Source organism: Aquarana catesbeiana, linkage group LG02 (genome assembly GCF_042186555.1).
Source record: "Aquarana catesbeiana isolate 2022-GZ linkage group LG02, ASM4218655v1, whole genome shotgun sequence".
NCBI classification, from domain to species: Eukaryota; Metazoa; Chordata; class Amphibia; order Anura; family Ranidae; genus Aquarana; species Aquarana catesbeiana.
In genome coordinates this window covers 329,253,052-329,276,463 of record NC_133325.1, presented here as the reverse complement: position 1 = coordinate 329,276,463, position 23,412 = coordinate 329,253,052, and the positions used below count along the sequence as shown (strand labels likewise).

The 23,412-nt window shown below is 42.1% G+C and overlaps 1 protein-coding gene across 3 annotated transcripts in view; it reads left to right on the top strand.

The window, feature by feature from the left end:
* The window catches only part of DMD (dystrophin), a 3,507,873-nt gene that overhangs the window by 3,404,807 nt on the left and 79,654 nt on the right, over positions 1 to 23,412 (top strand). For all 3 annotated transcript variants that reach the window (XM_073614841.1, XM_073614839.1, XM_073614840.1), the window contains one exon: positions 5,881 to 5,946. In XM_073614841.1, coding sequence (XP_073470942.1) covers positions 5,881 to 5,946 — 66 coding nt within the window. The remainder of the gene's footprint in view (positions 1 to 5,880; positions 5,947 to 23,412) is intronic.

Sequence of the window (23,412 nt, the reverse complement as noted above, 5' to 3'; positions counted from 1 at the left end):
GGCTGTTGCCCTGCTGCAGAATAAATTTGGGGCCAATCGCACACCTTCCTGATGGTATGGCATGTGGTGGATCTATCTTCACCATAAAGTGAGTGATGGTTTGGTCCCCACATATGCCCACATATCCCTCATCTCAACCCCATCTAGTCTGTCTGGGATTACATGAAGTGACAGAAGGATGCAGCCTACATCCACAGAAGATTTGTGATTGTTTCTTCATGACTAAGATCCATGGGCTGAGTGAAATGTGTTGGGGGCATGACCTGGTTGGAGACTCGGCTGAGGCAATCATACACTTTATAGGGTTAAGGGTTTTGCAGGAATTTGCGACTTCCAGAACTTTTCTTTTTTACATTAGTTCTCCAAGATGTTTGGAACAACCTACCTGTCAAGTTCCTTCAAAAACTGTGTGCAAGTGTACCTAGAAGAGTTGATGCCATTCTGTAGGCAAAAGGGTCGTCTTGATTTGGTGATTGACGTGATCTGGATTTCTCTTCTGTTCATTTACTTTCTGTTTTGCTAATTGATAAAAATAAAATAGCACTTCTACTTTTGAAAGCATCTTAATTTACAGAATTTATCCACACCTGCCTAAAAGGTTTGCATAGTTGTGTGTGTATGTATATATGTGTGTGTGAGTATGCCCCTCACGTTTTTTGTAAATATTTTATTATATCTTTTCATGTGACACTGAAGAAATGACACTTTGCTACAATGTAAAGTAGTGAGTGTACAGCTTGTATAAGGCCTCATGTACACTGCTGCTGGTAAACGGACAATTAGGAGCTGTTGGGCATTTTTTTCAGCTGCCTCTGAACTCTGTTATCTTATCAGTACATGTACACAAGGTCTAGGCAGTTGAGTTTAGAAGCTTTTTTTAGAACGCAAAAAAATGGGTTTAGGACGGACATTCAGAGACATTTGAAATGCCAAATGCTTGTAACTGCTTGTAAACTCGTGTAAAAGCTGTAACCTGAGTTTAGGCACGTTTTTGTTTATAAGCGTTCTTAAAGAGGAACATGTAAGATATGGGAGAAACACAACTTTCACCACATGCTGCTGCCTGCAGGGGGGGGGGGGGGTAGGTAGAGGGTGAGACATACAGAGAGAGAGAGAGACAGGCAGAAAGAGAAAGTGAGGCAGAGAGAGACAGACGGGGATAGAGACTGGCAGAGAGAGAGACAGGGAGTGAGTACATAATTAAAGCACACAGCACTCTTTTCTCACAGAATGGCTGAAATAGTTAATAATTTACATGTTTTTCCTGCATTGTGGACATTTGGGAGGGTCTCCTGAGGTTATCTTTAAAAAAGCTTCTAACTTCAACTGCTGATAAACTGCTGCTAAACTCAGTATGTAAAAGCTGTTAAATGGACGTTTTTCACTGTGTATCAGCTGTCAGTTTCCAGCGTTCAGAAGAGGTTTTCAACTGCCCTGTGTACATGAGGCCTTAAATTTGCTGTCCCCTCAAAATAATACAAGGCCAATAATATCTAAACTGCTGGTAACAAAAGTGAGTCAACCCCTAAGTGATAATGTCCAAATTGGGCCCAAAGTGTCAATATTTTGTGTGGCCACCATTAATTTCCAGCACTGCCTTAACCCTCTTGGGTAAGGAGCTTCACAGGTTTAGATTTAGGTCTGGAGACATGCTTGGCCAGTCCATCACCTTTACCCTCAGCTTCTTTAGCAAGGCAGTGGCCGTCTTGGAGGTGCATTTGGGGTTATCATGTTGGAATTCTGCCTTGCGGCCCAGTCTTCAAAGGGAGGGGATCATGTTCTGCTTCAGTATGTCACAGTACATGTTGGCATTCATGCTTCTCTCAATGAACTGTAGCTTCCCAGGTTCGGCAGCACTCATGCAGCCCCAGACCATGACATTCCCACCACCATGCTTTACTGTAGGCAATACGCACTTGACTTTGTACTCCTCCCCTGGTTGCCGCCACACACTTGACATGATCTGAACCAATTAAGTTTATCTTGGTCTTATCAGACCACAGGACATGGTTCCAAAAGTCCATGTCCCTAGTCTGCTTATCTTCAGCAAACTGTTTGCGGGCTTTCTTATGCATGGTCTTTAGAAGAGGCTTCCTTCTGGGATGACAGCCATACATATCAATTTGATGCAGTGTGCGGCGTATGGTCTAAGCACTGACAGGCTGGCCCCCCACCCCTTCAACCTCTGCAGCAATGCTTGCAGCACTCTTATGACCATTTTCCAAAGACCACCTCTGGAAATTAGGCCGATCACGTGCACTCAACTTCTATGGTCGACCATGGTGAAGCCTGTTCTGAGTGGAATCTGTCTTGTTAAACTGCTGTATGGTCCAAGGATAGATCCAAGGGAAAAAAAAACAAGCTTACTTACCAACCAGCTCGCAGACAACTAATTAAACCTGTCTAACAGTATGCATTAAAAGCAAGGGTTTAGTCTGCACGCATTTGCAAATGCATGCGTAAGCCACAGAGCCTCGTCACGGCACCCTGGTATTTGTGGTACTTAACACTAACAGTGTGTTGCCTGACCAATATACACAACAGTGATACAAAAAAGACGCCACTGCCCCATCTATAGCTGGCCATCACAGTAAGCAGCATTGAAAGGCTACTTAAGATATAAACATGGCCAAGGATGGCCAGCTATAGATGGGGCAGTGGCATCTTTTTTGTATCACTGTTGGTCAGGCAACGCACTGACACCTTTGCAGCCGCTAAGCTACATGCTGGGTGCTCAGTGTGCTCATGTACCTTTTAAATAGGGGTGGGCTCCCCTTCAGTCCACCTGCCTTCACCTATCCATCAGAATGCATGTGCCTCCACTCTGGGGACACTTAAAATAAGTTAGTGTTTGGTATCAGATACCAGGGTGCCGTGACGAGGCTCTGTGGCTTACATGTGCATTTGCAAATGCATGCAGACTAAACCCCTGCTTTTAACACATACTGTTAGGTTTAATTGGTTGTCTGCGAGCTGGTTGGGAAGTAAGCTTGTTTTGTTTTTCCATTGGATTTATCCTTGGGCCTGTTTACTTCTTAATGTAGAGCAACAATTCTCTTTTTTCAGATCCTCAAAGAGTTGTTTGCCATGATGTGCCATGTTGAAGTTCCAGTTACCAGTATGAGTGAGTGAGAGTGATAACACCAAATTGAACACACCTGCTCCCCATTCACACCTGAGACCTTGTAACACTGAAGAGTCAAATGACATCGGGGAGGGAAAATGGCTAATTGGGCCCAATTTGGACATTTCCACTTAGGGGAGTACTCACTTTTGTTGCCAGCGGTTTAAACATTAATGGCTGTGCGTTGCGTTATTTTGAGGGGACAGCAAATTTACACTGTTATATAAGCGGTACACTCACTACTTTACATTGTAGCAAAGTGTAATTTCCTCAGTGTTGTCACATGAAAAGGTATAATAGAATATTTACAAAAACGTGAGAAGTGTCCTCACTTTTTTGTGAGATATTGTGTGTGTGTTTGTATATAGAAGTATATATATATTTATAGCTGAAGAATTGGAGAGGCATATAAAATGTACATTAGCAGGAAAAAGATTTTAATAGGCTGTCCAGGGGACGTGCCCACTAATAGGTGCAAAATGTCTCAGCAGAATTTTAACTGTCACAGCACATTACATAACACAATATATTAAAACAATATTTCTTAAACGGCGTTGTTTGCTCTTAAAACACGCAACACAAAATCTAAATATTCTAGTATATATATAGATAGATAGATAGATAGAGAGATAGAGAGATAGAGAGATAGAGAGATAGATAGAGGTTGACTGAATCCTGTCTGGATGTTGACTTTTTATTTCTATAAGACTTTGGGATCTTAATATTCCCTTCTGTTATTAAAATACGTTGAATATGACATTTGTGTTATCTGTAAACCAAGGTTTAAATCAATATCTTTTTACTGGAATAGAAAATCTGTGCAGAGTTTATAAAATCCAGTGACCAGTCCCCAAGGCATTGCAGAGATTCTGCCAAAAGCTTATTTTTCCTTTTTTACAGTATTTTGCATAGAATGAGGGTTACATTCTCTATCGAGCTTGTATTGCCATCTGTGTCCCTGGAGTGATTTCCCTTTACTTCTTCCCTTAGTGACATTAAAATTATTCCTGTTAGCTGATCTTCCTATAACCTTTTTTGGACTCTGCAGTAAGGGCTGATGACAGGGTCTCAGACTCCTGGTAGATTTTACTTAAGGATATATGGTGTATTTGCTCCGAAGAGGGGAAAGGGAAGTGTGGTTCACAACAATGCCCTGGGTGCCATCGACCTGGAAGAGCAGGGATCCAACCCTTTCCCACTTACTCTAAAGCTAAAAATACATTTCAAAACTGGATGAATGAAGCTTTGCTCTTTAGCAGTATGTGAAAAGTAAAAGTTGTGACTCCATGTTTTTTTTTTTTTTTTTTTTTTTGGGGTTCAGTTTTTTTTTCTTTTAGTCCCTTCACTGTGTCACTTCTGTGGTACCTTCATGACATGTTTTGCGCTGGACATTTTCAAGATTTGGAAGTTACTATAATTGCTAATCTATCGAATGCCAATCTTTTAACTGAAAGTTTAATTTCCTCTGGGGGCCAGTGCTGGGCTCTGCTATTTTGATAAGTAAACATGAGTAAGGTTTTTTCTTCTTTTTATTTTAAATTGCTTGATTTGAAATTTGATCAAGTGCTTTACTTATGCACATATTACCAGTTAAGCATTTTATTCATGCTATTTTATTATTTCTACATGCACCTAAATAGCTGTTTGTTGGACAAATGCTGAGAAAAACAAGTCTTTACCTGTGAAGATGACCGTATGCTTGAGAGAGTGATTAGTGTACCTCCAAGCAGTGCTTTTTTTTTTTTTAAGAGCAGGACCGTAAACTTCACTAAACATCAGAAGAAAGGAATTTCACAGTCTAGGATTGTAAATGTACATTCATGTTATGTCCTTCAACATGTTGGAAGAGATGGAGAAGTGATGATCCCCAGACCTAAATACATCCTTTAGTAATTAGGCACTCACCTCCTCAAATAGAAGATTTATAGCTGTACAAAATTAGTAGACTTGATAGAAAACCATAAACTATGGCCAAAGAGCAGCATGATCTACTGCGTTGCATTAGAGTGGAGCAAAGCTTTTGAGCTAGCATACCCTCTATGCTTGGTGCCGCTCTGTTACAGGGCTAAATTATATGTGACTTTTCCTCTGACAACACAGTGGCCCATGTGTGCCTGAATCCATCACATTTAAGATGCTCAACACCAGGCTCTTCTCATTTGCAGCTTTTTTTTTGAGCGGCAGAGGGTTACCAAGTTGAAGCAAAGCCAAAGGTGATATAGCTTAAGTGGCATATTTAAAGTTCTACTGCAATATTGGTTTGCGCCTCTGTCAGGTTCTAATTACCACCTATGTCCCTATTGAGGTGATTTCCCCTCACTTAGTCACTGTGTTCGGAAAGGAAGTAATAGGAATTCTCCCCATTGGGGCAAAAACATAATTTTGTTCAAGTACAGGTTAGTACAATTTACTTTTTTTTGCTGTCTACTGTATACCTTTTTGTCCCAGTGACAACTGCACCCCCTATTTCTTTGCCTTTGGTCATCAGGGAAAATGTAATCCTTTCAGTCATGTGGTTTAGTAGATTACACCTGAAAAAGACCAGATATTGTTTATAGAAAAATATCCCAGCATGTATTTATCAAGTCTCTAGTAATTGCCAGTGCATACCTGGACAGGAACACCGCAAGAATGTCTGTGCTGTGGAGCTTTGGCTAAATACAATAATTTTCTTGTAATACTGACACTGATACAGCATGCATACAACTGTACAAAATCTGATAAACCTAGTTTGTCTCTTTTTAATGTTTTCACAGGCTAGCTGAAATGGAAAACAGCAATGGATCCTACCTAAACGATAGCATTTCCCCCAATGAAAGCATGTACGTATAATAATAACTGTCTTGTTTTTAAACGAGTCACTGTATTCCTTAAATCAATGGAATGATTTTGACTTTTTTACATATCTATTAAAAAAAAAAATTTCTTTTGTGGATTTTATTGGTAGTATACGGGAAGCAAACTTTTAGCAAAATGTTAAGAGAAGTACAGGGTTAAAAAAAAAATTAAAAGCCCTATCATACTCGCCTATGCAGATGCAGCATCGATCCAATGCATCTGCTGTCACCCGCCACCTCCACACGAGAACTGCACAATCAAAGACCACTGATCGTGCAGTTCTACTCTGAGCGGTCTGGAGCGCCAAACACTGGAGGGGGCAGGAGCGCCTGGCATAGGCTCTCAGTGGTGCACTAGGAAGCTGAGCCAGCTGCCAGTCAGGCATCTGGGCAGATCCTGACATTATTGCCTGGGCCAGCTAAATCTGGGTCACAGAAGTATAAGAGAGCTTTGGCCATACTACTACTTTATTAAGACAAACTCTGAGGGCAAAAACAAACACACAAACCAACATACTCAGCTGTGGTATTAAGGGATAGTTGTTGAGATAAGGCAGGGAGAGGGCTATGGACTTGGGGGGAGAGAATCAGAGGCGATACAGGTCATAAAACTGACATGCACTACTTTTGGAAACTCACTGCAACCAGATTGTATGGTATTTTTTGTACCATGTGATCTGGTGCAGGCAAATGCATTGCATTTGCGACCTGAGTTTGGGGTGTCATTAAAATTGACAACTACTGATTCCCCACACCACGTTCTAGTTTGAACCTAGCTTAATGATCTGTCTGTGTAAATTCATCCTTGTTTGTAATTTCTGCCCTGTTTCACCAACATAAGATCCTTTGCAGCATTTTTTGCATTGGATGAAATACACAGGTACAGGTGTATGATCCTGTAATACTGAATGTCCATTTATTATGCATGCACCATTTTTTGATGGGTTGACTTGGCTGCACAGTTCACAGCGTTTTCTGTTGCAAGGCTGGTTCCTTTGTGACTTAATAATCAGAATGATGTTTACTGCTGATTAGTTTGTCTGAGGTTGGGTGGTTGCCTGAAAGCCAGCATTGGGGGTTGTTGGAATATTTCTTTCAGCATTTCATCTTGTGTTATGATGGGTTGCAAATCTTTGGCTATAATTACCTCAAGTGTGTTAGAGTATTGAAATTCACCCTCTTGTTAGTATTTACTCCTTTTGTTTTCTTGAAGGGAAACCGTAGTTTATTTTTTGTCATGTAATGTATTCTGGAATAATCATTTAAAAACCTTGTTTCTACGTACATTTTATAGCAATGATTAGATTATAAAAGGCAGGCAGCCGTTTATATCCATTGCATATGTAGGCTCTGCTTCCTGCTAGTACAATCATTGTGCTTTACTGTTTTTCTCTTTTTTGTATGGGTCAGGACTGAAAACGAGACGCGCTAAGAAAATAACTGAGTATATCAGTCATTAAATTGTATTGTAAAGCCAAAACTTTTATATTGATTTAAATAGAGTGATAAGTGCTTATAATCCTAGTTAGGATTTTGTTATGTACCACTGATCTTAGTATTCACCCTCTCGGTTTGTTCTGTGATCATTTTCACTGTGATAAAGTGATGGAAAATCCACATTTTTTTACAGTTTTCTTTAGAACAGGATGTGAGGGGAAATCTCCCATTGAGAACACCACCTGTTCTGGTGACAACTATCTAAGGGAAATTCCCGTCACATTTTGGAGATTTCCTTTCACTTGCATTTGGCTCTCCAGGGAAGACAGGCATTTTCTACTCTATCCCAACAGTTGATCATGTTGTCACTGCTCCAGGAACAGCATACAGGTACAGCCAGGAAAATCTAAATTCCCAACATGCATCCTTCTTCAATGACTCATTAACTCAGGGGTAGGCAACCTCAGCCCTCCAGCTGTTTTGAAACTACAAGGCCCAGGAGACATTGCAAGACCCTAACAATAACAGGCATGACTCCTAGAGGCAGAGGCATGATGGTATTTGTAGTTTCACCACAGCTAGGGGGCTGAGGTTGCCTACCCCTGCATTAAGTATTCAAGCCAGGATCAGCATAATCACAATAAAAATTCCTACCTGCAAAGATGGGAACAAATTTTGGAAGAGGAGTTACCCTTTACTACTTGGCAAACAATATGGACTCAGGTGGCCAAGAGCTTCATTTGCACTTTATACAAAGAAAACCAATATAGATACTCTTTCATTGGTATTACACTCCAGATAAACTACACTCTGTATATCCAGGGCCAGCCCTTCCATGGGACCCAGTGGGCCCATGGTCCCAGGCGGCATCTTAAGAGGGGCAGCAGTCGACAAGTTGTACCCCTACATCACCCATGCCAGCTGTCTCCTGAGATCTGCCTGTGGGACTGCTGTGAAATGTTGCATCCAGTGAGTGTGCAGTCCATGCTATCTGTGAGAGAGTTTCACACTGAGCCGATATTGACGCTTGCCAGAGCCGATCAGTGTGTGAAACTCATGTAATGTAACTGAATGCAGAGAGAGACCAGCTGTCAGAATTCAGTGTTGATGTCGGGGGTGGGCGGGACAGCTATCCAACACCAGCCAATGGGATAGGGGCTGGCTGAGTAGGCTGCTACCTGTATGTGGCCCTGCCCCCTTTCTTAAGCAGCCCAATCATTGGCTGGTGCTTGATAGCTGCTGGGTCCTGCCCACTCCTGACATCACCGCTGAATTTTCACAGCTGGTCTCTCTCTGCTTGCAGTTACAATTTAACACACAGTTTCATTAAGCGTCGATATCAGCTCAGTGTGAAACGTCCTCTCCTCTGTCAGTGCTTATCAGTGCCACCTGTCAGGGCTAATCAGTGTTTCCAATCAGTGCCGCCTATCAGTGCCCATCAATGCTGCCAATTAATGCCCATGAGTGCTACCTATCAGTGCTGCCAATCAGTGCCACAAAATGCTGCCAATCAGTGCTGCCTATTAGTGCCAATCGGTGCAGCCCATCAGTGCCATTAGTGCTGACAATCAGTGCCACCTATCGGTGCCAGTTAGTGCCAATCATTGCCGCCTATCAGTGTCAATCATTGCTGCCTGTCAGTGCTGCCACTCAGTGCAGGGATGGGGCGATGAACTCTGCAACCAAACCCATTGTCCATGGGGGGGCTGGCCTGGTGGGGCACAACTGAAATCTGTTGTTGATTATTAATTCCACATGCCAATCTTAAGTATAATAGGTAATCGCCACACTACTATTTACAATAAACTACTGGAGGTAAAATTAAAAAGTGTCAGTAAAAGGCCTGCCGCTAAGCACTGTTATGTGTTACCACACCACAAAAAAAAGTGCAGCACTAATTTACTGATCAATAACTTAATAATAATGGTGGAATCCTCTAATGTATGGAACTCTCAATAGGCTTCAATATTACGACAATACCAGTCTCTGATATGCAACTCCACATATAATGCACATCAAACTGAAAATAAGACATACTCTATAAAGATAAACTTAGCAGGGATGGTGGAAACCCCTCCTATAGATATTGGCTATTAAAAAAGTCTTAAAAAATCAGTTTAGGCCAATATGTATTCAGCTGCATATTTTTGGTTAAAAAAATTTGCAATAAGCGTATATTGATTGGTTTGTGTAAAAGTTATAGCGTGTACAAAATAGGGAATAGATTTTTGCCATTTTTAACCACTTCAGCCCCGGAAGGTTTTACCCCCTTAATGACCAGAGTATTTTTTGTGATTCAGCACTGCGTTGCTTTAACTGACAATTGCGTGTTTGTGCGACGTTGTACCCAAACAAAATTGACGTCCTTTTTTTCCCACAAATAGAGCTTTCTTTTGGTGATATTTGATCACCTCTGCGGTTTTTATTTTTTGCGCTATAAACAAAAAAAAAACTGACAATTTTGAAAAAAAGCAATCATTTTACTTTTTTCTATAATAAATATCCCCCAAAAAATATATAAAAAAAAAAAAAAAAATTTCTTCCTCAGTTCAAGCCGATATGTATTCTTCTACATATTTGTGGTAAAAAAAATTGCAATAAGGCCCCTTTCACACTGGGGCGGTGGGGGCGTCGGCGGTACAACAGCGCTATTTTTAGCGCTGCTGTACCGTTGTTCTTGCAGCTGTATTCGGCCGCTAGCGGTGCGGTTTTAACCCCCGCTGGCGGCCGAAAAAGGTTTAAAATCACTCGTACAGCGCGGCTATAGCCGCGGTATTGCCGCGGTATAGCCGCGCTGTCCCATTGATTTCAATGGGCAGGAGCGGTTTAGGAGCGGTGAATACACCGCTCCTTCACTGCTCCAAAGAAGCGGTTTGCAGGACTTTTTTCACCGTCCTGCCAGCGCACCGCTTCAGTGTGAAAGCCCTCGGGCTTTCACACTGAACAAACAGCGGAGGCGGTTTGCAGGCGGTATTTTTAGCGCAATACCGCCTGCAAACCGCACCAGTGTGAAAGGGGTCTAAGTGTATATTGATTGGTTTGCGCAAAAGTTATAACGTCTACAAAATAGGGGACAGATTTATGGCAGTTTTTATTATAAATTTTTTTTTTTGTTTGTTTATTAGTAATGGCGGTGAGCTGTGATTTTTATCGGAACTGCGACCTTGCGGCGGACAGATCGGACACTTTTGGCACTATTTTGGGACCTTGACATTTATACAGCGATCAGTGCTAAAAATAACCACTGACTACTGTATAAATGTCACTGGCAGGGAAGGGGTTAAAAGATCCTTGTCATGTCACTAGACAGAACAGGGAAATGCCTTGTTTACATAGACATTTCCCCATTCTGCCTCTCCTCGCCGCGATTGCAGGCCACCGGCGGACATAGAGTCTGCGGGGCACGCTCTCCTGGGATTACGAAAGGACGTACGGGTATGCCCTTTTGCCACCTGTGCCACTTTGCCGACGTATATCGGCATGCAGGGGTCTGGAAGTGGTTAATCTGATTTTCTGATAAATTTAATTTTAGTTATCATGATATAAAATAATGAATGTGGAGGCCTTTTGGTGGGTGTTTTTTTTTTTTCTTGGGCCCAGGCAGCACAAATGTCTTGGGCCGGCCCTGTGTATATCCCACCACAGATGACAGAAGTTGGTCGTGTGAGAATAGTTTTGGAACATTTACTGGTCATGCCTACTCATCGAATCTTAATGGCAAGCAGGTATATGTTCTTACCCATCAAGTCTTTGGCTCCTGGATCCCATTCACTCCTAAAGATTTTCTCTTTGGTTTACTCCCTTCCAATTACTCTAAAACATCCAGGCAGCTATTACCTTGCATCCTTACGGCAGCATGATGTTTAGTGGCACTTAAATGGAAACAGCGTGAACCTCCCTCTCTGATGGAGCATCATGCTAGGATCTGGGATGTTCAAAGGATGGAATATCTAACGGCTGCCTTGAATAACTCCCTGGATAGATATAATGGGGTTTGGGAGTTGTGGCATACCATAGAATACCCTACCTGACTATCCCCAGCTATCACTATATGTACCTTTTTTTTTTTTCTTTTTTCTGTCCCTGGGGTGGTAGTGGGCCTGGGATTTCTATTCAGTCACAGAGTATATTGGACATCTTCCTCTATCATTTCCTTTATGTTGTTTTTTTTTTTTTTTTCTTATTTTCTGAAAAGTTTTTAAATAAAAAGACCGTTTTCAAAAAACCTTGGACTTTCTAACACAAGTCAGCAGCGGTAGCTTCCATATATCTATCATGACATGTGCCTTTTTAAACTTGGATTTGATGTACTCAAATAATGTGGCATTTTGTGCAAGCTAAATACTCTAGTGTGTACTGCACTAGTGCACTTGCCTTTGTACTGAAGCTTTAGTATGCCTAAACTGATGCAATGAAATCTTCACAAGTGCAATAAAGTAAAACAGCAATATGATATGCACATACCCTTACCCTTTTTATTTTTGCCACATACTAGTAATTAGCTGTTAACTTGTAATGAAGATTTCATCACTTGTACTTTCACTTGACATTGGAGGAGAAAACTGTCCCAATTATAAGGCAGATCTAGTCAAGTGTCTCTTTGGTAGGCTGATCTGACAAGTGTTTCTTATAGTGGGCGACACATCAAAAGAAGTAATAACATCACTTAAAAATGCATCTGTAGTAATCGTTCATCTTGTTCATATTTCATTATGAATGCTATCTTTTAATGTTTGCTGCTTCTTTTAAGTACCCTTTTAGTATTCTCGTGCCTTGGTGGTTTAGATTAATTTCCTGTGCCTGCCTGTTCACAGGACAGATTTGGAAGGTGATAAAAGACTAATAGCAATTGACATATTGCTCCATCTCACTATAGATTGAAGCTAATGCAAATACAATAATTTTGCCTGAGGAAGATAAATGGTTGCTGTGTCTAAATAACGATTTTTGCTTTATTATTACACAATTAAAAGCAAACTACTCTGTTAACTGGATGTGTTTACCCGTGTAACATGGTACCAAGAACAGAATGTTTCCTTTTTACTAGAGGCTTCAGCATTGAATGAAGGTGTTCTTTCATCATATATGTTAATATTTTATTGCTTTTGGGACTATTTATTTTTACAGTTATTACAATGCCATTTAGCATGAAGAACTTTTAAAGGATGATTTAAGCTAAAAATATATTTTAATTATCCAATTCTTTGTTCCTATACACTGCACATTTGTGTGTTTTGCTCACATACATTACACGTTTGCATGTTGTTCCCCCACACAACACATTCTTTTGACACTGGGTACTCTGCTAAATCCTGTTAACATGTCATTTTCAGAAATATCAAATAGGTTAGGGCAGGAAGTCTGTGCACAAAAAATATTTCCAAATTAATGCAAGTGTAAATATGTATTTAATTACTTTATCATGCATAATGAGTTTTTCTCAACTGGTTTCATTATGTGAGGTCTATGCATGGTTCCCTGAATCCTAATCATGTGTTTTGGATTTTGTTGGCTCAGATAACTTTAACTGCCTTCCGTCTGGCCACTTTATATATACAGCCAGACAGGAGCAGCGCCGATGCTGTATGTCCTCCCATATCGCTGCTCATGTGCGCAGTCTAGAGCGTGCAGCAGCAGGATCTGTGACTGCTGTGTCTGCCAGACACAGCCGATCATTGTACTGGGTCACACTGAGCATCCCTGATGGCATGTGATCACTGTGACCATCAGATTGATCACAGTTTCAGCAGTAAACAAGGCTGTCATTGTTTACTACTGTGTGATCTCTTTGGTTATAGTAATCACATGGGGCCAGGGCCAATCGCAGCCAGTGGTGTATTTTGGTTTTGTGCTGCCCTAGGCAAGACTAAAATCGGGTGCCCCATCCCAATTTGCCCCACCCTTTCCTGTTTAAGACCCACCCCTTCATCTGTAAACTCCACCCCTTCCTATTAGAGCTCCACCTTTAGGTTGGGGGGGTAGAGAGGGGGGGTGGGAAAGAGGGGAGCTTCCCTGTCCCTTGATACTACACCATGTATTGTATAATAAAGAGTGGATGAAGCTGAAAAATCACTGGTGGAGCCTGTTATGTAAAGACTAGCACAATGAATTAAAAAGTGCTTACTGACACGAGAAAAAAGGAACTCAAATTAATAGTAAACCATTGCTTTATTAAAACCACAATATCTATTTACATGTAAGCTTAGCTGTATCCATCTAGGGAGGGGGTCACAAGTGGATGGTATCGATCTGTCAACACTACTCCCGGCCAGGGAGAGGGAAGGAAAGAGCAGGATTGGGACTGCTAAGGAAGTGCACAGCCAAAAAGAAACCACACTGCAGCCAGCTCAACCACCGAGGGCAGCTGGTCATGAGCTACTCCAAGGACACTAGCCCCGTAGACCCCACCGCCCCCTTTTTAACACTGCGGAAAAGTCAGCCAGCCAGTTGCAGGGAGCTGGGAGTAAGTAGCGTGTAGACGGCAGCGGAGCCGGCTGTCCTAAGGGGAGATGGAGCTTAGTTGCAAGTCCAGTTGTCCTGCCCAAGGAAGCCGGTGGAGCTGCAGGAAAACTACATGAGAACTGCTGAGCTGCAGGAAAACTACATGAGAACTGCTGAGCTGCCTTGCTCTTGAGACCTCTCACAGCCACGTGTGTCCCTTCTGCCTGGGGGGCAGCACCGCCCCCTGAAAAATGCTGCCCAAGCATTGTTTGCTTTGTGGTAGATACACCCGTGATCACAGCAACCCTGTACAATGTGATAGCTATGACTAATCACAGCAGTAAACAAGGTTGCATGAATGAAACCTTTTGAACAGTCTTATTGATTACCTATTACAATGATTATCAGTGTAATAAGCAGTCACAATGTAAAAAAAAATGTTGATCACCTAGACAAAGCAATAACATGTCACTATGGTTAACACGCCAAAAGCTGCACCAAATATTTTCCATTGGTGAAAGGTCTGGACAGCAGGCCAGTTAAGCACAAGCAACATGCTGTTGTCATAGATGCAGTATGCAGTTTAGCATTGTCCTGCTGAAATGTGCAAAGTCTTTCCTGAAAAAGATGTCGTCCAGATGGGAGAATATGCTGCTCTAAAACCTGGATATATCTTTCAGCATTTTTTTTTTTTTTTTTTATTTCATCATTCTTTATTAATTTTTATTCTATAACACAAAGCATAAAATTACACACAGACAATAAAGACTCTAATTATAGAAGTGATCTTTACAGCCAGCAAGTATAGGTATTAGGTACCCCCTCTAAGAGTAATCTTTAGCAAAGGGAGGCATAATCGGGTCAGTTTGTACTTACCATACCAGCTACTTAGCCGACTACCCTTGTACACTTACCGTACCCCAATATACTACCGGGTGATCTAATACCTCGACCCCTTTCAAGGTTACATTTAATTCAAAGGGCTATGCCCAACCAGTACAACCAGGGTCTCCAGATCTTTATAAATTTACTGTAGCTACTCCTCCTGGTGTAGACTGTCTTTTCTGTCCACACCAGTTTATCCACTGTACTAAGCCAATCTTCCAGAGTTGGGGGCGAGGTGGAAAGCCAGGATTGTGCTATTAATTTCCTAGCTTGATAAAGGCACCTTGCTATGGCAATTTCCGTATTGCTACTACCCTTGTTTTTACCTATCATGCCAAGAATGCAAACCCTGGCCTCTTGCTTCAATTTGATCTTAAACCTAATTTCTATAGTCTTAACTATCCCTGACCAGTATCTTGCCAGTTTTGGGCACCTCCATACCATATGTATGAGATCTCCTGTCTCCAGGCATCTAGGGCATTTATCATCCTGTTTACGGCCGAACCTAAATAGCTTCTTAGGGGTGTAATAAACTCTGTGTAACAGAAAGAGATGCAAAGCCTGCTGCGACGGAGAGACGGACACCAGCGGACCCGTCTCCAAAATTTTTTTCCACTGGTTATCGGTAATCTCCCCCACATCCTCCTCCCATCTCTCCCTGACACGCAGACACTCCTGAAGGGTCAGCAATCTCTGAGAGTCGTCCATATATCATTGCTATCAAACCCTTAGTGGTATTTATTCTAGTAATCTTGTTAAGGAGTGGTGCGTTGCACCATTCCAGTGTAAGATTCCTAAATTGACTATTAAGGGCGTGCCTGATCTGCAGGTAAGTATAGAATGTGTTATTTGGGATACCGTATTCTCTCCTCAACTCAGCAAAAGATTTCAAGGTGTTGGCTTCATATAGTTGGATCAACCTACATAATCCCTGATGCGCCCATATCAAATTTTTTTCCAATGTTAACAACTCTTTCAAGCATTTATTATGCCATATAGGTGAGAATTCTGAAGGTCCCCTATAACCCATGATTCTTTTAACAGAGTGCCAAACCTTGGAAACCAATTTATATGTTGGGGGCCCATCCTGAAATGAACCAGCCTCCAGAGCTTCCGCCAGGGAATTATGTGGGCTATCCTGCATCATAAGTTTCCCATTAGTATTCGACATACTTTGGGATTCACAACCCCCCAGATGTTGTAATTGCGCCGCCAAGTAATAACCATATGGATGAGGTATTGCCATACCCCCTTCCCTAACAGGGCGCTGGAGCGTTTGCAACCCAATCCTTGGCATACCTTTCTTCCATATTAATTCTCTAAATAAGGTGTTTATTTTTAGAAACCAGTTCTTCCTGATCCAGACTGGGGAGTTATGGAGCACGTACAGTAGTTGTGGCATCCATATCATCTTGATCAAGTTAACTCTGCCTGCCAGGGATAGCGGGAGTTGACGCCAAATATCGCTTTTCCTTTTAAATCTTTCCAACAGAGGGACTAAGTTATCTCCAATATATTGGGCAGGGTCGCTAGATATAACTATACCCAAGTAGCGCATCTTTTCCGTTACCCTCAACCTCGATATGCCCCCCTATAAGTGCTGCACGTTGAGTCTATCGGGAGCAGTGTTGACTTTTCCCAGTTAACTATTAACCCCGATGCTCTCCCAAACCTCTCCACCAGCTGTATTGCATTTTCAAGGGATGGCCCTATATCCCCTAGGAAGAGTAGCACATCATCGGCATATAGCGCCACTTTTTCCAACCCGTTCCTCTCTCCGAGTCCCCGTATACCGGCCGAACTTCTTATTACCTCTGCCAGTGGCTCCATCGCTAGAGCAAATAGCAATGGTGAAAGCGGGCACCCCTGCCTCGTCCCCCTCTCAAGAGAGAGCCACTCTGTATATTCGTTATTAATCTTTAATCTAGCTCTTGGGTGGGAATATAGGGTTTTCACCCACTTAATAAATTTCGGGCCGAACCCGAACTTCCCTAACACCCACCAAAGATACCCCCATTCCAGGCTATCAAATGCCTTGGCTATATCCAGGGCAAGAATCGCTCTGGAGCCCTTGATACTTGTCGAAAGCTGGAGGTTCCGGTATGCCCTTCTAATATTAACACTGGTAGATCTATTTGGTATAAACCCTGATTGGTCCGAGTGTACCAGATCAGAGATGCATTTATTTAGCCTAGTAGCCATTACCTTTGCCAGTATTTTTATATCAGAGCATAGCAATGAAATTGGTCTGTATAAAGCTGCTTCGAGGTGATCTTTCCCCTCTTTCTGAATCAGGACTATATTAGTCTCTGCCATCGAGGAGGGCAACCTACCCTCTATGACCGCCCAGTTCAGTGTTTTCAAGAGTTCTGGAAGTAGCACCTCACCATAATATTTATAAATTTCCACAGGCAATCCATCAGGGCCCAGAGATTTCTGATTAGGCATACCTGCTACCGCTTGCTGTAATTCTTCAAGGGTTATGGGAGAGTCCAGGCCCGTCCTTACCTCATCAGAAAGAGATGGCAGGTTGGCGCCCTCTAATAGGCTCTCTATTTCGCTCAATTCTAATTGTTGATGTGATTTATATAGGTTACTATAATATTGAAAGAATGTTTTGTTAATCATCGAGGGAACAGACGAGATTTCCCCGCTGGAGGTCCGGATCGCAAATATCGTTGAGGAGGGGGAATTAGTCTCAGCTAATAAAGCCAGCATACGACCAACTCTTTCCCCCTCTCCAAAGCACCTCTGCCTCTGGAATAGTCTCTTATTTTCAGCATTTTTAACTATGTCCATTTTGTACTCCTGCTGCTTTTTTACCCAGAGCTCCTGCTTTCCTGGACTTGGGTCTTCCACGTATTGCCTTTCCAGTTCCAGCACCTCTTTTCTAATCCTTTCCCCCCTTTCTCTCGATTGCCTCTTGACCCATATTATATGCTGTAATAAAATGCCCCTAAGATACGCTTTCAGGGAATCCCAGACCACCCCCTCCGACGCCGACCCTGAGTTATGTACAACAAACTCTTTTAATTTCTCCGATATATCTTTCGTTTTTCCTATTATCTCCAACCATGTTGGGTTAAGTGCCCATACTCTGAGTATTTCTAGCATGAGTATTTAGTGTCAGCCTCAGAGGCGAGTGGTCCGACACCCCCCTTGGTCTATACTCTATTTTGCCCAACAGGGTTGGCACCTCCCTATTACCTATAGCCAGGTCTATTCGGGAGAGAGTGCGGTGCGATCCCGAAAAGCAAGAATATTGCCGCTCCTCTGGGTTACGAGATCTCCAGAGGTCACACCACCCAATCTCCTCGAGTAACTGAGTGAGCCGTCCCTCATACGCCTTTTCCCCCCTACCCCTGGTGGAAACCTATCCAGCTTACTGTTAAGAACCGCATTAAAGTCGCCCACCACTATGAGCGGGGTATCATTCTTATCCTCCACGTATTCTAATAAACAGTACAAAATCTCCATCTTAAAAGGGGGAGGTATATACACATTGGCTATAATAAAAGATTTACCCTCTACCATACAGTGTAGAAAAACATAACAACCCAGCGTGTCGATCTTAACATCCCTACAGGAGAACGCCAGACCCTTTTTAACCAATATGCACACTCCTCTCGAGTAGGAAGTGTACACTGAGTGGAATTGAGCTTGGAAATTTTTTATTCCGAATTAATAATTTGGACTCCTTGGTCAGGTGCGTCTCCTGTAAGCACAACAGATCCGTGCCATGAGATTCCAGCTCTGAAAATACGGTGGCTTTTTTAATGGGGTCACCCATGCCCCTAATGTTCCAAGAGGTTATTCCCACCATACTAAGCCATCTTTAATATAAAAGAGAAGAAAAGGAAAAGAAAATAAATGCAAAGATCAAATATACAACCCTTGCCGGAAAAAAGCAGGAATGTAAAAATCTGTGTCCTGTGATAGGGGACGCTGACCGCCCCACTACTCAGGCCCAACTGTATAAAATACCAATTTATTAGCTTAACCTCCAGTGCCCTAATCCACACTATTATTATAAAAAAAAGTGAAAAAACTCCCATACCCGGTTACCCGGCCATCTATATCTACCGGATTTACTTTTAAAAATTTTAAATGTGAGTAAGCGTTTCAAAAATCTATGTGTTTTTTTTATCTTTTCCCTCTGCAACTTCTGTGCTGGTATTATACAACCCTTTAATGTGATTTGAAATTTATACACTCCTTTACCCTTGTGCATTCCCACCCCCCTCCCTCCCTGCCTATCTTGGCCTACCCTAAGGGCATATCTTGTGACCTTTCTAACCCTATCAACCCACTCAATCCAACACACCTTCCCCTAAGCAAGGGTAACAAAAAAAGACTTTCCCTTGCCTGACCCTCCCTGCCCCCCCCCACCTACCCTCCCCTCCCTACCTACCCTCCCCTCCCTTAAGCATAGACACATATTGTGATATAAACAAAAAAACAACCATCCCCAAACATATATAAACTCTCATTGGGAACTATCCCCAACACACCAGCCAACCCCTCTCCCTTTCCCATCCCCGCTGCAAAAAAAAAAACAAAAAACTTTTCATTCCTTTTTTCTTTTTTCTTTTTTTCCTCCCTTTCCACAATTAATACTCCAGCTCTAAAAGTTCCTTTTATTTTCTTCCAGCCATTTTGTGGCCCTGTCAGCTGAATCAAAAAATTGTGTCCCTCCTGAGGCTTCTATACGCAGGAGCGCTGGGTACAACAGTGCGTATGTTATTTTCATAGTACGCAGACTGTGCTTAATTTCAGCAAATCCTGCCCTTTTCTTCTGCAAGTCCGGGGAGTAGTCTGGGTAAATTGAAATCCTAGCGCCGTTATAAAAAATGTCCCCCTTCTCTCTGGATTTTTGCATTAGTGTCACCTTGTCTTTATAGCTGAACATCTTCATAATCAGTGGTCTGGGGCGAGTACCTGATGAGATACGCCTGGTGGGCACTCTATGTGCCCTCTCAATCGCAAAAAAATGCGAAAATGTTTCAGCCCCAAAAACCTCCCTGAGCCATCTTTCCAGAAATACTTCAGGACAGGAGCCTTCGCTACCCTCTGGGAGGCCTAGAACCCTCACATTCTGTCTGCGCATACAATTTTCCATTTCATCCATTTTAAATTTATAGGTATCCAACTGGGTCTGCATCAATTTAAACTCTTTCCTCATTGGGAATAGCGTATCCTCTACCTGACTTAATCTCTCCTCTAAGATGTAAGTCCTTTCCATAACATTTTGTAATTCTTGGCTCATAGAACGCAGCTCCTCCTTAAGGCCTCTTAGCTGGTCACATAGATCACTCAGTGACCCCCTGCAAGCATTAACTGCACTCAGCACCTCTTTCAGTGTGGGCTCAGGCTCACTAGGTACCCCGGTATCAGAGTTGACTTCAGGCATTTTTACTAGGGGGTCCCTCTCAGGACTTTTTTTGTTCGCAGATTTTATGGTTGCTAATGAGGTTGAAGTAACTTTACTTATGTTTTTTCTATCTCCCGCGCCTCCCGTCAGAGATTTCTCGTGGGGTTGCTGGCTGCCTTTAACTGGAAAGTGCGAGGGTGTTGGGGATACTTCTCCAATTTAGCTGCCGATGCGGATGCAGATGCTGCTGAGTTCCCCTTGTCCTTAGTTGACTGGGTGGCCTGAGCAAGGGAGCTCTCCTGGGGGTGTTCGGGCTGTTCCTCCCCCTTTTTCCTGGTCATTTCTATAAAAATACCGAGTTGTATATTAGCAACCCCAGAAAACCAAAAAGAAAAAGCCAGAGAAAAGAAAAGTTCCTTCAGTCCTCTGTTCCTTACTGGGCTAGGGTGCTATTTAGACACTAGGAGTAACCCATTCCACCATATGCACTGATAAGTGACAACAATTCCCCAGGAAAATACAGCGTTATTTTCAAAGAAAAGTAATCCGCCCACTAATACCTTAGAATCTTCACAGGAGCAGGGCCGACATCCAGCACAAACAGTCACATCCAGCGGGACCCCCTTTGAGCCTATAAGCCTTTATAATTGTATTCACCTTTCCTTCCTCCTTCCGTTTCTTTCTGCTTCCTTCAGTCTCCTCACGGTGAGCCGGTTAAGCTAGACACCGCTCTCCGTACCTCTCTGGTTCCCTTAGAGCTCTCAGCTATCGCGAGAGCAGAGATCGTTGCCGAGTAACCAGCAGAGCCTGGTGTAAACAGTCTATACTGCCTTCGTTTTCCAGCCGAGCGGCTGAACGCCGCTGCCGAGTTCCTCCACACACCCTGCCAAAATCAGCCGGACAGATCACCGCCAATGCAAGCTGTGGGGACGATAGAGCGGCTAGGGCGGCTAGGACAAGGGGAGAAAGGGGGCCGAATAAATGGGGCCACAGTATAATCAAATCTGGATCAGTCCATCAGGAATGGCAGCGGGGAGATGGAGCAGGGAGAGAGCTTGCACACCTCCGTTCACCTCCACATCCGGTCACGCCCCGTTCATCTTTCAGCATTAATGGTGCCATTTCAGATTTGTAAGCTGCCCATTCCATACACACTAATGCACTCCCATACCATCAGAGATGTAGGCCTTTGAACTGAGCGCTGACAACAAAACAAAGTCCCTGTCCTCTTTAGTCTGGAGGACTAAAGATTTTAAATGTCAAATCATCTCACGACAGAAAAGTTTTCCACTTTGCAGCAGACCATTTAAATGTGCACGATAGAGCTTTAACTTGCATTTTTGGATGGCACGACAAACTGTCGTTGGAAGTATTCCTGAGCCCATGTGTATGGGGGGAAAGGAAAAAAAAACTCAAATTCAAATATCTTTCCATAAACCTCTCAGCATCTGCATCAATTTGTCCAGTAATATATATATATATATATATATATATATATATATATATATATATATATATATATATATATAAGTCCTCCTTATTGGAAAGAGGTTTACACAAACATATATAGCGCAAAAATCCAATATAGCACAGTCCTGTATGAGAAGAAAAAAGGGGGTGCAAAACCAGGGTAAAAACAAGAGTATCACGATTTTAGACTTTTAGTCCATATACAGTCTCTTAGACACACTCTAATCTCTTTGAGTCCCTTGCATTGTTGACAACATATGTGACCACCACCGGAAGTAAGGAATTCCTGCTTAAAAGATGCACTGGACCATAAAAGGTCGGTGACGCTTGTGGCTGATTACCCTGCCAGGGCCTTTAGACTGTGATCTGGTCGGCAATCAGTGGTCCTGCAGACACTTACCTTTTTATAGGTCCAGTGCATCTGGTAAGCAGGCATTCCTTACTTCCGGTGATAGTCACGTATGGTGTCAACAATACAAGGGACTCAAAGAGATTAGAGTGTGTCTAAGAGTCTGTATATGGACTAAAAGTCTAAAATCGTGATACACTTGTTTTTATCCTGGTTTTGCACCCCCTTTTTTCCTCTCATACAGGACTGTGCTACACTGGATTTTTACGCTATATATGTTTGTGTAAACCTTTTCCAATAAGGAGGACTTGTAACATTGGACAAATTGATGCACATGCTAAGAGGTTTATGGCTAGATATTTGTGTTAATGATATGTGCGACTCTGTTCTAATCTTATTCCTAAGTTTTTAATGTCGTGCCGTCTGAAAGCCCAAAGATCACGGGCATCCAATATTGTGTTTCGGCCTTGTCCCTTGTGTACAGGTAGGTCTCCAGATTCATGGAATCTTTTGATATTATGTACTGTAGATGATGATATTTAAAGTCTTTGCAATTTTATCTTGAACATTGTTGTGAAATTGTGGTGAACCTTTGTCTGTCTTTACGTACGAGACACTGATTTTCTAAGGTTCTCTTTTTATACCCATGACCCGTTACCAGTTAACCTAATTAGTTGCAAAATGTTTAGCACTTCCTTGTTAGTACCACTTACTATTCCTGCTTTTGTAGCACTGTCCCAACTTTTTTGAGACATGTTGCTGCCATGAATTTCAAAGTTACCTTTTTTTTGTTTCTTAAAAAGGTATATTTTGTCAGTTTAAACATTTGATATGGTTTCTTTTTTCTAATAAAATATGGGTTTATGAGCAAATCATTGCAATCTGTTTTTGTGAGCAAATCATTGCAATCTGTTTTTGTAATACATAAGTTACAATGGCCAGTACATATTGCAAACATTTGTAAAAAGTCTCACACATGTAGTATCCCTATACAGTATGAGGTCATTTTGTAGGTGTTTTCACTGTCCTGGTGTTCCAGGGCCTCTAAAAATGTGATGGGCAGTAAGGAGGTTAGATGCGTAGTTTATGCCCCTATAAAGCCTGAAAGTACTCCTTGTATTTTGGGTCTCTATGTAGTTGGGCTGTAAAAAAAAGTTGTACATATGTGGTATAACTATCCTTAGGTGAGTAGCAGAATGTTTGGAGTGTAACTAAGTATGCCTATGCTGTGTGTGAGAAATAACTTGCTAAAATGACAACTTTGTGAAAAGAAAATTCTTAATTTTCCAAATTGTGCAAAAAAAATAACATAAAAAAACTCACCATGCCTCTAAGGAAATAACCTGGACTGCCTACTTTCCAAAAAGGGGTAATTCAAGGGTATTTGTCTATTCTGGCAATTTAGCGCCTCAAGAAATGAGATAGGCAGTCATTACATTAGGATTGATCCATTTTCAAATATACTGTACATACCATATTTTGCAGATGCTATAACTTT